General features: G+C 35.8%; 1 protein-coding gene across 1 annotated transcript in view; it reads left to right on the top strand.

Annotated features, from left to right (window-relative positions):
* The window catches only part of LOC150102439 (1-phosphatidylinositol 4,5-bisphosphate phosphodiesterase classes I and II-like), a 900,535-nt gene that overhangs the window by 775,296 nt on the left and 109,266 nt on the right, over positions 1-15,973 (top strand). Inside the window, exon 28 of the mRNA XM_090399636.1 lies at positions 2,464-2,527. Coding sequence (XP_090255762.1) covers positions 2,464-2,527 — 64 coding nt within the window. The remainder of the gene's footprint in view (positions 1-2,463; positions 2,528-15,973) is intronic.

The raw sequence follows: 15,973 nt of genomic DNA, 5'->3' as shown, positions 1-15,973 counted from the left end.
ATTTATCTTACATAAGAAAAACATTCTTTAACTATCAAAATATAATAAGAATAAAATATTTTATAATCTTTTATAAAACATTTGATTGGCTACTGGTTTTACCATATGATTGGCTACCAGAAGGGTAAAAATAGGGCATTCGCTTATTTTATTTTCAAACTTGGGTGCATTTGTTATAGAGGAGTTGAAACAATAATTCCAAATAATCGATACACTGTCGAATAAACTAATTTTTGTTAGGTTACCTTAAGATTTTGCGCTTAATATGTTTAGAAAATTTTTTAAAAAATAAAAAAGTAAACAAAAAGAACAAGCAGCTCGCAAATTTGAGAAAAATTTAACAAAAGGGCTCGTGCGAGCCCCTTATAGCTCACCACTGCATATACTGCCATTTTTTTGGATTTTGCAAAGCCGTTTGACAGGGTGCCACATGATAAGCTGATATTTAAGTTGCAGCGCATGGGTTTAAATGTCAGATTAGTCAAATGGATTCAGGATTGGCTGACTGATAGGTATCAGAGAGTTGTGTATGATGGGGCAATATCAAGGAAGCAGAAGGCTACAAGTGGGGTTCCACAGGGCTCAGTACTGGGACCTGTATTGTTCAATCTTTATATCAATGATATTGTCAATGGATTGCAAGGGGACATTCAGTTGTTTGCTGATGATGTGAAGTTGGGAAGGGTTATCAGTAATAGTGCAGATGTGGCAGCCCTGCAAGAGGATTTGAATAAACTAGACAGATGGGCAAATAAATGGGGTTGTCGGTTCAATGCAGCAAAATGTAAAGTCTTGAGGTTTGGGATCCATCGATTGGAGGAGCTGTACTGGAGGAGGTAGGGGAGACAAGAGATCTGGGGGTGATGATTGATAGAAAACTAAAATTCCAGGAGCATATTGCAAAGGTGGTGAGGGTAACTCAGAGGATTGCTGCAATACTGAGAAGGAGACGCTGACCTGCAGAGATAAGAGTTATTATTCTGTTGTATAAGGCCCTAATCAGACTACACTTAGACTATTGTTCTCAGATTTGGTCCGCAGGATTTGAAGGGGATAAATCGACTGTGGAAAGAGTACAGAGGCGGATAACAAAGATGGTTTCAGGACTGAACAATGTGAGTTATGAGGATTGACTGAGGGAATGTGGACTGCAGAGTTTGGTGGATAGAAGAAGGAGAGGTGATATGATTGAGACTTTTTAAACTGTTGAGAGGCAGTTAGAGGGTAGACATTGAAGAGTTCTTTCATTTGGTGGAACGGCGGGAAGGAGCGATGACAAGGGGCCATCCCTGGAAGTTACGAAAGGAAGCTGTGTGCAAGTGGGTGAGAAGTGGTTTCTTTGCATGGAGGGTAGTTGAACCCTGGAATGCATTGCCTGAGAGAGTGATTGGAGCGGGGACGGTTAATGGGTTCAAGGAGTGGTATGATAGACTTTGTATTTCCTAAAAACGACCTCCCACGATGAGTCTTTTGACTCCATGGAGGCCTGGATAATAATAATATCCTGTGACGTGTATTGGTCATTTAAAAAAAAAAAAAAAAGAAATATGATGTATGTACATCTCTTTATCCATTACAATTGTCACCTTGTGATAATGTTGTTTACTTATTAGAACAAGATCACTCCCCTAACAAACCAGTGAGCTTTCAACTTTATTGGGGTCTCATTTATGTTGGGTGCACTGGATTAGAGAAATACTGAGAGCTGTCTTGATGGCAGAAATCTTTTTTTTTTTTATAATAAATAAATAAAAATATACCACTATGTTTCAAATAATATTTTGCTGGCATTCGTGCGTTAATTTTTACTTTCATGTTAATGAAAACTACCAGGATTTCAAGTTGATATGATTCCTATTCAGTGTTTAGCATTTTAAAAACATTATCATACCAAGTATTGTGGTCACTGGGCATGGCATTCACTGCTTTATCTTATTTGATTACATTGGAGATGGTTTACAAAGTGATTTTCGGGATGCTGAAAGTCATTCAAAAAATTCCACTGAATACTTTTCTTTCAACATCTAAGTATTATGTGTATATATATATATATATATATATATATATATATATCTACTCTATACTATAAAATGATAAGCTGAAATTGGAAATGGATGTGACGCCGGCTTGAAACGGATGTAGGCTGTAATGTTTTTGTGTAACGTTTTTGCCAAGTTATTTGAAACGTTTTGAAACTCAGGGCTACCCTGAGTGTCGAGTCTTCAAAATTCGAGTCATCAGAATTCAAGGAGAACCGGCCTACCAGTCCGGAACACGGGGAGTTGGGCACCGGAACCTCCTAGTATGTGTGAGTATATATATATATGTACTTGTTTATATATATGTGTACTTGTTTATATACAATCTTGTTTTTTATAGTAATACCTTGAATACTGAGATTCATTTCTGCAATATTTCATTTACTTTCTGTTAAGCATGTAATTCAATGTTATTAATTTTTAGGCAATTGCTGAAACGAAAAAGTGAAGCAGGATTGCTAGCTGTATGTGCAGAGCACCAAACAAAGGTTTGTACTCTGGTTCTTTCTAAATGCCCAAGTTGAAGAAATAAACAGAATTAATTTATACTTAAACTATGAATAAAGATATTTCCATACATTTAAGTTTTTTTTTTTTAATGCTATAATTAATTAAAAAAAAAAAACATTGGCCATTTGATTTATCTCTTGACTCCCATTTACATCAAGTGATGCAAACACAAAGTGATTTCATATCTTAAAGTTGGAACTTTCTGCAATCCTCAGAAATCTTTCTTGATTTAATTTTAGTTTTCTTTCAGTATAGTCTTTGTTCTTTTCAGGACAATGTATTCATGAGAGCTTATCCTTTTCATGTTGTAAGAATAAAATCTTATATAAACATTATTTAAATTAAGGTGATATTAAATCCCACATTGTTTTAAAACCGAATAAGAAACTCAAAGATTGGAATCAGAGAGTTTCATGCCGAATATATAGTAAACTATAAAAGTATTGGCGATTACTAGTGTGAGCTAATGCAAGTAGTCCTAGTATGTAGTACAATCTCAGGCAACTCGCAGCAAAGGTGGTAAAGTTCCGATCGTTATTCTTGGTATTTTCCATAATGTAAAAACACATTTCCTAGGAAATGTATGCTGTTATTACATTATGGTGGGAGGTCACTACCCAGACCGGTTTTAGCCTTTTTTGAGGCTTCATCAGTGAGTAGCTAGACCAAATAGATACTAAAGGGTATAGCGAAAAGAAGAGTTGTCAAAAAGGTGCAACCATTAAGTTACTTAAATATCAAGAGCCAATAGGCTTCATTTCAGTGATATAAACATTATTTAAATTAAGGGGATATTAAATCCCACATTGTTTTAAAACCGAATAAGAAACTCAAAGATTGGAATCAGAGAGTTTCATGCCGAATATATAGTAAACTATAAAAGTATCAATAAAACTATAAAATATATCGATAACTATAAAACTATATAAACTTTAAAACCATTAAGTAACTTAATGGTTGCACCTTTTTGACAACTCGTATAGCAGAGTATATAAGTTCTTTTCGCTATATACTTTGATATCTATTTGGTCTAGCTACTCACTGATGAAGCCTCAAAAAAAGGCTGAAACCGGTCTGGGTAGTGACCTCCCACCATAATGTAATAACAGCATACATTTCCTAGGAAATGTGTTTTTACATTATGGAAAATACCAAGAATAGCAATCAGAACTTTACCGCCTTTGCTGCAAGTTGCCCGAGATTGTACTACGTACTAGGACTACTTGCATTAGCTCACGCTAGTAATTGCTGATACTTTTATAGTTTACTATACAGGGTGTTCGGGATAAATTTGACAGTTTCGTAAGGAAAAAGAAAATCTTCTTTGTATCTATTAAATTTAATGAATTGACAAAAAAACATTACAGGCAGAGTTAATTACAATACTATCAACAAGATTTACTCAAAATAACCACCATTAGCATCGATCACAGCTTCAATTCTGCTTCGGAACCTCGAACAAGCTGATGCTACAGTCTCCCTGGGAAGGGCCGCAAAAACTGTTTTAATTTTATCCATTAACTGGGCTTTTGTATTACTGGAAGTGCGATTGGTGTCTTTTTCAACTGCGCCCCATACAAAATAATCCATGGGGTTAAGGTCTGGGGAGTTTGGAGGCCAAACATTTGGACTGGTGAAGTCGTAGAAAATTTCAGACAACCATTTTTGACTTTTCCCAGAGGTGTGGCAAGGGGCTGAATCCTGCTGCCATACATACGGCCTACCATTGGCTACCCTTGTTATCCAGGGCTTGACTACAGTTAGCAACTCCACGAACAAAGCCCGAATTCCAATGCCAGGGTTCTTCAACACCTGTTCCTGCAGATTTGCGAGGAATTCTGCTGTACGAACGCAATCAGATCGTCTGCTAGGGATCTTTCTTCTTGCTACATCCTCGTAGTCACCATTGCAAGTCTCTAGTTCATGCCTGATTGTTTTTACTGTATTCAGGGAGCATTGGGCAGCAGTCGTAATATCCTTATTTTGATGGCGGGCACGAATCATCATGATACAAGTTATTCTCTTCCATGATTCAGGTGGGTTCCAGCTATCCATCCTTTCTGACATCTTGTATATGAATGAAGAAGGGTCCAAACTTTTAAATGAAGAGAAGTGTGTGTTAATACATGTAACTTACGGAAAAATATAATTAATTATAAATATGTCAAATTTATCCCGAACACCCTGTATATTCTGCATGAAACTCTCTGATTCCAATCTTTGAGTTTCTTATTTGGTTTTAAAACAATGTATGATTTAATATCCCCTTAATTTAAATAATGTTTATATCATTGAAATTAAGCCTATTGGCTGTTTATATTTAAGTAACCTTAATGGTTGCACCTTTTTGACAACTCGTATAGCAGAGTATATAAGTTCTTTTCGATATACCCTTTGGTATCTATTTGGTCTAGCTACTCGCTATTGAAAACTCAAAAAAGGCTGAAACCAGTCTGGGTAGTGACCTCCCACCATAATGTAATAATAGCATACATTTCCTAGGAAATGTGTTTTTACATTATGGAAAATACCAAGAGTAGCGATCAGAACTTTGCCACCTTTGCTGTGAGTTGCCCAAGATTGTACTACATACTAGGACTATTTGCATTAGCTCACGCTAGTAATCGGCGATTACTAGCGTGAGCTAATGCCAAATATATAGTAAACTATACTTTTATAGTCTACTATATATTCGGCATGAAACCCTCCGATTCCAATCTTTGAGTTTCTTATATAAAGTTATTATGTTATTAATTCTGACAGTTAAAGTCCTACCAGTTTTTAAGTAAGAATTTCAGTTTGCTCTCCTACTTGGTCAAGTACCCATTGTGATTCAATTTTCAGTATGGAAAAGGCATTAGATCAATACCACCTTCTTCAGTTGAAGCCATCCAGTTGGGTGCAGCCCCTATAATTAAAAAAAAAAAATAGATAATCCATATGTTGTAATGTGTCAAAAGAGAAAAAAAAAATTGCTTGCTCTAAGAAATTTGAGAATCACTAAAATTGTGATTTTCAAATCAAATAATGAAACTTCATCTACTACTTTGGAGGCAAATGATTATATTCAAAAAAATAATAAAATGAAAGGTAAAGGATTTACCTTTCAGGTAAATCCTTTACCTGTGCAAAAAAGTGCTCTGAAATCCCACCTGTGGATCTGAAGAAATAAATTTACTAGTAAATATGGTTGTTTTTTGACTCCATCTAATCTTTTTCATCCCTCATCAGCAAATTTTATTGACAAGTAAGGAATTGATCTTAAACAGTCATAAAAACAGTGCATTTTGTAATCACTTTCTTATATAATGACTGAATTCATTTTGCAATATAAATTTTATTTAACAAGAAATTATATATTGCTTTCATCCTTTACTCAAATGTGAGCATACGAAATAACTTCACAATAGATAATACTTGTATTTGGAGGCAGGTGACTTTGTATCAAATTGCTGTGTTATCCCATAATGCACACTTTGTTTTGGACATGCCCTCAAAGAAAGGATCACTACTGGTTTCAATCTTAAGTGACATCTTATCAGTAGGATCTAGACCTGTGGGAGGTATTTGGAGCTAAATTACCGTATTATTAAAATACTATGGATAAGAGATAGTTGTAGAATTTTTTTTTGCTATATTACAAAGTACAATAATATAATTTTTTTTGTGTAATTTTCTTTTTAATCAGGTGAAAAAATTGTCAACATCTTATCAGAACAGTTATACCTGAAACCAACTTTGGCATAATGTACTTGTAGACATAATTTTGTTTCTCAATTTTTCCATTAAAGTATCCATATTATAGCAAATGATAATAATAATAAATAATCCTTTCCTACTAATGGCTCAGTTAAGTAAGTTTGAGCATGGTTAGTAGTTGGAAGGGGACCAATCGTTCGATGCTGTTGCCACACTTTCCCTCGATGAGTCTTTGGACTCCCTGGAGGTGTCAAATAATAATAATAATAATAGTGATCGTCCGTGTTAGAATTATAATGGGAAAAAAAATAAATGGAATAATTTTATTGTATAGGTGTTTCTGGTATTGTTATTGATAAAAGTAGCCAGGAATGTAATTTAAAGGGATGTATGTGACTGATGTGTAGTTACTAGTGTTGTTTTTATTATAGCAGAAATGATTCTAAAACCAAAAGTTAATTCCTTTATTACACAAAACAACTTTTCTAACCTTTCTTTCTCATCTTGCTCTGTTCACATGTTCTTGAATGCTAACAATGTCAAGTTCCTTCCTTATACTTTATTTGTAATATGTTTCTTCCCTATGTCATCAGTTGACTCCTTCAATTTTTTCCAGACTCATATCTGTCATCTCTTGTATAAATTAAAGATGCCAAGAAATTATATTCTTGGTTTAATCCTTTATCCCAGAGTTTGAGATACTAAGCAAAATGACATAAAGTCATTAGCCTCTATATACAAGTTGTCCTGGTATCCCAAAATGCAAAGCACATATCCTTATGGACATGTATAGTGCTATGCATTACGAGAAGAGTTATTACCCAGATCGGTTTCGACCTTTATTGAGGTGAAAAAGTAAAGGGTTGCTCATCATAGGCCTAGAGTAGTTAATATATTGAAAGTTTATTTTTCACTTGGTTGGACTATAATAAATTTAGTTTAATCCTTTATCCAAGTGTGAGCAAACAAAGTTTGCACCTGAAAATGTCTTCAGGACTGGGGTAAGGTAGTACAACACCGGGAAACTCATAGCAAAGGTGGACCAAGCTAACATCACTCCTATCTCAGTATCTCCCATAATGTAAAACACATCTCCTTGCAGATATGTATAATGTTATGCATTAAGGGAAGGGCCACTACCCAAACTGGTTTCGACCTTTATTGAGGTCTCTTCAGTGGGAGCCAGGCCCAGATGTGGAGATACCAGGCAGAAGCAATGGCAAGGTCATCCTTAGCCATAGGAGTTGCCAAACGGTGTGCCACCTTTTTATTAAATTACTCTGGATTTAGAGAAAGATGTTGAAAGTTTATTTGTCACTTGGTTATACTATAATAAATTTAGTTTAATCCTTTATCCAATTGCCCGGCGTTGTACTACCTTACCCCAGTCCTGAAGATATTTTCAGGTGCAAACTCTGTTTGCTCACACTTGGATAAAGGATTAAACTAAATTTATTATAGTCTAACCAAGTGAAAAATAAACTTTCAACATTTTTCTCTAAATCCAGAGTAATTTAATAAAAAAGTAGTACACCTTTTGGCAACTCTTATAGGTAAAGATGTCCTCGCCATTGCTTCTGCCTGGTATCTCCACTTCTGGGCCTGGCTCCCACTGAAGAGACCTCAATAAAGGTCGAAACTAGTCTGGGTAGTGGCCCTTCCCTTAATGCATAACATTATACATATCAGCAAGGAGATGTGTTTTGCATTATGGGAGATACTGAGATAGGAGTGATGTTAGCTTGGTCCACCTTTGCTACGTGTTGCCCGGTGTTGTTACTACCTTACCCCAGTCCTGAAGATATTTTCGTTGCAAACTTTGTTTGCTCACACTTGGATAAAGGATTAAACTAAATTTATTATAGTAGTTAATATAGGGATTCAAGACAGCCTGATAGTATTAGGAGAAAGAAAAGACAGATACATAGTATGAGATAGAGAAAAGGCCTCAGCTCTTTTATATCATCATATAGCCAAAGGCTATCAGTTTTCCTTTTTCACCTATCTCATATAGAGGAACAACCAAAAGGCCAACTGAAACTAAAGCACTAAGATGATTGATACCCAGATGGTTAGCCTTATCTGAGTTAACTGCCTTGAGTTGGCCTTCTCTGCCTGGGATTGCTCTCCAGTCATCCCTGCAATTGACTGTAAGACCACATTGAATTAAGGGAATGGAACTATTTAAAATCATCTCATAGCAAGAATAGACAGAATTTTATCTCCCCCCCCCCCATGAATATTGCATAATGTGGGTGGTCTACACTATCTAGTCAAAAATTTGATATCTCCTAGAATACTTCTTTCTAAATGCAAAAATCATCTGACTGAACAATAAATTTTCCATAATACAATATTATAAAGCATTTGGATGTCATATTGCTGGTTTTCAAATCAATATTTCTTTCTAACCTACCATAAATGGTATTTTAATTCATTAATTATAAAAATCAAAATTCTCTTCCCATTTCTGACAGGTGGTTGGTACTGCAAAAAAATAACCTGTTCTTTTGTAAGTAATGGAATGCCCAACACATCACATAATCTATCCCAAATACACAGGGCAAGAGGGCAGCTGTAGAATTCATGTCTACTGTTTCCAGTCAGTAACAGATGTCACAAATTGGATCTCTGATGTTCAAGTACTTTGATGGTATTAACTGGAAGGCGACCATGTACAATTCTCCAAGCAAGATCCCCCCACTGTTAGGGTATCCTTGGAACTTCAATAAGTTATGAAACAAGAGTTGTTGTCAGTACCCAACTGTAGAAGTTCATGGCAAAAGAGGTTAAAGATTTCTTTATGCTAAATGTTACCTTTATTAATGGAAAGAATGTCAATGCCAGAATGTTGTAGATCTTAGTACCCTTAACATATGGGATGGGATGGTTTTGCTGTGATCTTGTGTGTTGTTAGATGTAGGGGGGATGAAAGGTGCATGTAATATTTTATCTATTTTATGTGGGCTGTAGCCATTCCAAAAAAAAAAAAAAAAAAGAGTTAAGCACAGAATGTTGTAGTATTCAGGAATAATCTCAGCTTTTGGACTTTTATAATCATTTACTCCAAACAGGGGAAGATGAAATCCTGGTAGTACAGGAGGTGTGATTGGTCTGCAATATTTAATGAATTTTAAAGCTGTATTGCTTAAATAGCAGAATTTTAAGACTGGAAACCCAAATCCTCCATGCTTCTTTGATAGTTGAAGAAATTCCTTTTCCACTTCTTGGTATCAGCTGGACCAAAAAAATTGTGCAGGCTTACTATATAACTGCTTTTCTTCAGCTTCTGTGATGTCTGTAATATTTATTATGTATACAACTGATCAGGAAAGATTATGGTTTTGAGTACTATGGCTTTAGAAGAAAAGGAAAGTGGCCCTATTTTCCAGTCTTCTAAGTTTCAAAGTTCTTGTATATAAGTTCTTGAACTGTGATATAGGGTAAGTGGAAAAGGGAATTCCAAGTATAATGAGAAGTTCTCTCTTAGGAGTTAGTTCAAAAGGAATGCCTCCAAGATCCCACTTTCCAAAACTTTTAATTTTGTCTTGTCTGCATTAGTAGTTAATCCACTGATCTCACTGAATTTTTCCAAAATACCAAAAAAGATATGTATGGAATCATTATCGTTCAAAGTTCCCACTACATCATCAGCATATGCTAATACCTTATTTTCCTTCATAGTTGAAGGAACTGTTATTCCTTGCACATATATTGTCATGTATATATATATATAGCATACATATAGCATATATAGCATGTATGTTGTCGATTTCCTGTAAGAATGATTCATGAACCAATGCAAAGAACAGTAGAGTAAGAGGGTAAGTGGAAAACTAAGTGGTAACCTTGCTTGACTCCTTTTTTGAATTGTGACTGGGTCTGACAGAGCCCATTAACTAAGAGGCAGGTAGTCCAATTGGCATAGGCTCCTTTGATAAAGGATAGCAGCTTTTTACCTACACCAATTTGCTGGAGGATGTGGAACAGAAAGGGATGTCGGACCTTATCAAATGCTTGAGTAAAGTCTACTGATAGCACTGCCATCGACTGGTTTTTCGTGTTAACTAAGTGGATTAGATCACATAGAAGAAATAGATTAATTTCTACTGCTTGGTCTGAAACTCCATACACCTGTGTGCTTTTAATTACATATCTCATTCCCACTTTGAGCCTGTTATTGATAATGCAGAAAAATATCTTGTAGTCAGTATTAGAGAAATAATTCTTCAGGTGCTGATTAAGGTATGATCTCTGTTAGATTTTGGAATGAGGATGGTATGGTTTGCTACAAATTCACTTGGTATGTATCCTGATGAGAGAAAAGAATTAAATAGTATAACTAGAATGGGAAGAATAAAATCCCAGGTCTCGCAGTAAAGTTCTATTTCTAGACCATCGAGTCCTGGGGATTTTCTTGTCTGGCATTCTTTATAGGCTGTGGTAACTTCAGATGCTGTAATCAGTCTGTCAAGCCCATCTTGAGTATGAGCTGGAAAGCCATTAATGTTCTAAGAGATATAATTTCCAACACTACTATTGTCTTCAAACAGATTTTTGTAGTGTTTTTGAAAGGAGTCAAGGATGTCTTGAGTGGTGGACATGTCTTCACCATCAACACAGATTTGAGTGATAGTCCTTTCTTTGATAGCATTTAGCAGATAGCTCTTCAGCAGCATTCTTCAATAGACAATTCACTAAATTGCTATCTGCTAAATGCTGCTGTATTCTTATCTTAAAATTTCTTTCTTCTACTTGTTTCTCCCCTTCCACTTCTATCTCTATGTTAATGTTTCTAATGATATTGCTACATTCTATACCATTGTGTTGGTTTCTTACAAACCAGCTTCTCTCTTTATACTGGTCTTTCAACTTTTTTCTTTTGAGAAAAGCCTGTTCCTTTCCCCATTCTATCATATTATGTTTTACTGCTTGTTTGAATTTTAACCACGTATCTCAATTATTATAGTAATAATTGAGATACGTGGTATCTCAATTATAATATTATAATTGAGATATATTATAATTACAATAAATTATAATATATAGACCCTCTGTTCAAATTGGAATAACGTTATTCCAATTTGAACAGAGGGTCTGGAATTTGGTTGAAAAAATCAACGAAAAATTTGGTGGAAGTCTCAGAACTGATCTCTACTTGTTCCATGCAGTGGAACTTAATAGAACTGGAGACATAAATTCGATCAAGATGGGTACCAATACCTTGATTTATGTACATATAAACCTGGAGATTAGGATTGTGAATTCTCCATATGTCTACTAGTTAAGCATTGTCGAGACATATTTTTAACTGTGCATATCCCACTTTTCTACTCCTGGAGTGTCCTCCTATTTTGTCTGATGCGGGGTTTTCAATACAATTCCAGTCTCTAGCTACTATGATGTAGTGAGCACCGTATAAATATGGGTCCAATTCCTGAAGAATTTTCCTCTGATTGTTCCATTGGATGAAGCATAAACATTTATAAACCTTATTACACACCCATAGTATTTCCAGTCTATTGTCAAGATTCTTCCTTCTACATCCCTTTGAATATTACAGAATGATCCTGGGAGGGGGGGGGGGGGACAAGAATAAGAACTCCTAATCCAGCCATGTTAAATCATCACTCCAATAAGAAAGAAGCGGATATCTATCTGTTAAAGTTTTTATATCTTTATATCTGCAGAAGTATGTTTCTTGGAGGAACAGAAACATGATATTATGGCATAAGCTTCCATATAGTTCTTGCTTGCCTGTGGAATCCTCATGCATTTAATGAGGCAATGCGGAAAGGAGATGCTATGATTAATGAAATGTCACTGGTAAGTCTTTAACTTCTAAGCTTTGGATGAACCTGATGAGGTCTTTAATCTGTGAAGGAGCAATTGTGTAGACTGCTTCTTGTAAACTGTTTTCCAGTTTTTTATAGTTGCTTTCCATTATTTCAAATCCATGCCTATCATTCTTGATTTGGAAACTAATTATTTTCTTTTCATGTAGATGATAACCGTACTAAGAAAACTTTGAATCAGTAAACTTGATTATATTTTCTTTAATTGTATCTCTTGCTTTCCCTTTATTAGCATGAGATGGTTCTTCATAGTCCATAAACTCTTCTGAGCCTGAATTTCATTTGATGACATTTTTTATTACATCTTTTTCTTTTAGATATAGTTCTTTTTTTAAATTTTTTTTGTTTATCCTCAATTTTTTTTATTAATTAATCTTTCATTTTTGATGATCTTGTCTGCATATTAAGTTCTTTCAGTTGTCTTGCTTACTTTTCTGTTTCTTCTTCGGTTTCTCCTTGTAGAACAGCTTTATGTTTTTGAATTTTGTCTTGTATCTGTTCAGTTCTTATACTAGGTTCATTATTGGTAATTTCAAATGATGTTGTTCCATCTATATTTAACTGGAAAAGTGGTCCTGCAGATCTGGAATTTTGGGACTAATTTCTAGCTCATTTGGTTGCTCACTTTTTGTGATTTTACCAAGTGTATAATAAATTTAGTTTAATCCTTTATCGAAGTGTAAGCAAACAAAATTTGTGCCTGAAGTATCTTCAGGACTGAGGCAACTCGTAATAAAGGTGGACCAAGCTCTCATCACTCCTTGTCTCAGTATCTCCCATAATGCAAAGCACATCTCCTTGTGGACATGTATAATGCTATGCATTAAGGGAAGGGCCACTACCCAGACTGGTTTTGACCTTTATTGAGGTCTTGTCAGTGGGAGCCAGACCCAGAAGTGGTGATACTAAGGCAGAAGCAAGCATTATACATGTCCGCAAGGAGATGTGCTTTTCATTATGGGAGATACTGAGACAAGGAATGATGAGAGTTTGGTCCACCTTTGCCACGAGTTGCCTCAGTCCTGAAGATACTTCAGGCGCAAACTTTGTTTACTTACACTTGGATGAAGGATTAAACTCAATTTATTATAGTCTAACCAAGTGGAAATAAACTTCCAACATCTTTTACCAAGTATAGTTTGTTTGAAAGCACCGTCTTTACTAGACTGAATTGGAAGATCTGGGAAATCTTCATTATGCCTCTCTGATATATACAGTATTCTAATTGGCTCTACTAGTGTTCCCGCCTCTTTCAACGAAAGTTCTAAAAGGATAAGTGTTAAGGCAGTGTTGAGGACTTTTGCATTTCTGACAGGGTTTGAGACACTGATTTGCGAGCCCTATCTCCATACAGTTGAAACATTTAGATTTGGGGCAGCTATCACCCAAGTGATCATATGAAATGAACCACAATGCATGCACTGCCTTTGTACTCTGGGATAGTTTACCATAACTCAGGTTGTACCAATGTTGACAAAATTTGGTATGGGCATCTTTGTATTCATTATGAAGATGATATCACCAGAAAACCAGTTTGGATCATTCCTGATAAACCCGTTTGTATGTTACTAATCTTTCCCCATTTTGGGAATGTCTGTATAAGAATTTCATTACTTTTCTCTATATATTCCATGGGAAATCTTTTGATTTTTACTGTTTTTACCTGGCTCCCAACCATTACAGGAATAACTGTGCTGCCTTCAAAAGTAAAATCCTGTAATAATTTGTCCCTTGTTTCCACATCTTATAATTACAATTAAATATTTCTCTCCACCATACAGGGTGAAGGAATAAATTTTATCAGCACCAACTTTCGGCCTTTATTGAGGTCTCATCAGTGGGAGTCCGACCCAGAAGTGATACCAAGGTTGCAGTAATGTGGAAATCATATTTCCATATGCAAGTAGCCAAAAGGTGTCACACCTTATTCCAATACTCTGGATTAGAGATAGATGTTGAAAGTTTTTCCACTTGGTTATACTATAAATTAATGATGCTAAGAAATTATATTCTTGGTTTAATCCTTTATCCACGTAAGCAATCCCATAATGCAAATCCACTGATGAGACCTCAATAAAGGTCAAAACCAGTGTGGGTACTGACCCTTCCCATGATGTATAGCATTATACATGTCCATAAGGATATGTGCTTTGCATTATGGGATACTAAGGTAAGTGATGCAAAGTCATTAGCTTCTATATACGAATTGCCGAGTCATGAAGTTACTTCACATGCAAACTTCGTTTGCTTACAGTTGGATAAAGGATTTAACCAAGAATATAATTTCTTGGCATCTTTAATTTATAGTATAACCAAGTGGAAAAACTTTCAACATCTGTCATCTCTAGTGTTTGATATGAGTTGCCAAGTCGTGAAGTTACTTCACGCGCAAACTTTGTTTGCTTACAGTTGGATAAAGGATTAAACCAAGAATATAATTTCTTGGCATCTTTAATTTATAGTATATAAATTAAAGACGTTAATAAATTAAATTTAATTTATAATAATAACAAGTGGAAAAACTTTAAACATCTTTCATCTCTAGTGTTTGATTAACTGTTTTATTTCTAACTATCATATCCATAAATTAAAATTGGTTTGAACACAGTCTTATATACTGCTAGTTTTATGTTTTGGCTAATATCACTCTTATTTCATATAAGTTTATTAAACTGACTCCCCACCATATCAGCTTTGCTAATTCTGTTATCCATTTCCATATTTAATTTGTTAACTAAAAATATATATAGATAATAAATAGAGATAGATGAAAGACGAAGTGGAATGTCTCGGGAATGAGATGCGAAGTATGAAAGATGAGATTAGGCGAATTAGAGTAAGAGTGAGAGAGAGTTATGGGAATGATAAAAGAGTAGAGAATACGAGCAGTAGAAGAGAGGGAATGAGAGAGAGAGAGAGAGAGAGGTATGGGAATGATAGAAGAGGGGAGAATGGAAACAGTCAGAGAGAGGAAATGAGAATAATGCGAGGGAGTGCTGGAACCAAGGATAGAGTGATGCCAAGACAGCAGATAAGTAGGGAAACACAGAGAGAAAGGGTTAGATGAAAGAAAGTGAGGGATGCAGGTGAGCAATCAAGGAACAGAGTGGCAAAAGCTGTGATGTATGGAGACTCGATGATCCATGGTGTACAAAATAGGATACCAGAGGAGTGTTTGCTTGGAGGAACGATAGAAAATGTGGCTATGGGAATTAAGTGGTGGATGAAATGATTGTGATGGTGGGCACTAATGACCTGAGAGGCAATGTAAATAGGGTGGCAAGAGAGAGATCTGAGATTCTTGCTTGAGATTGTGCAAAAGAAAACGCAGAGAGGAAAGATTGTGTGTGTGTGTGTGTGTGTGTGTGTGTGTGTGTGTGTGTGTGTGTGTGTGTGTGTGTGTGTGTGTGTGTGTGTGTGTGTGTGTGTGTGTTGCCCAGGTATGATAGTGACAAACTGAGCAGAAGAGCAGTAATAATGAATAGCATAATAGGCAGAATATCTCAGAAGAGAGGATTAGAATACGTGGATGCTTGGAGGGCATTTGAGGACAGAAGGGAACTGTATGGAAGAGACCGCTTGCATTTGAATGAGGATGGATGTAGACATCTGGAGATATTGCTGTTTTCTGAACAAGTTGGTGTGTCAATGCAGGGAAACTAGAATTACCAGGGTGGATGGTAGCAGGGGTGGCCTCTTGTGGAAATGGGTGCTTGGGGGGAAGGGGGATGACATCAGGTAACACTGAGTCCAGTGTGGTCTGGAGGGGGATAATGATAGGTATAGAAGTAGTGACATTTTTGTGCTTTATAGTAATGCCAGGAGTACCAGACATAAAGGAGGTGAATTGGTGGCGCCGATAGCATCAGC

The sequence above is a fragment of the Typopeltis vanoorti genome, chromosome 10, assembly GCF_054136105.1.
Source record: "Typopeltis vanoorti isolate ZY-2024b chromosome 10, IOZ_Tvanoo_1.0, whole genome shotgun sequence".
NCBI classification, from domain to species: Eukaryota; Metazoa; Arthropoda; class Arachnida; order Uropygi; family Thelyphonidae; genus Typopeltis; species Typopeltis vanoorti.
The sequence above is the reverse complement of the archived record's forward strand: the minus strand, read 5'-3'. Positions and strand labels throughout refer to the sequence as shown.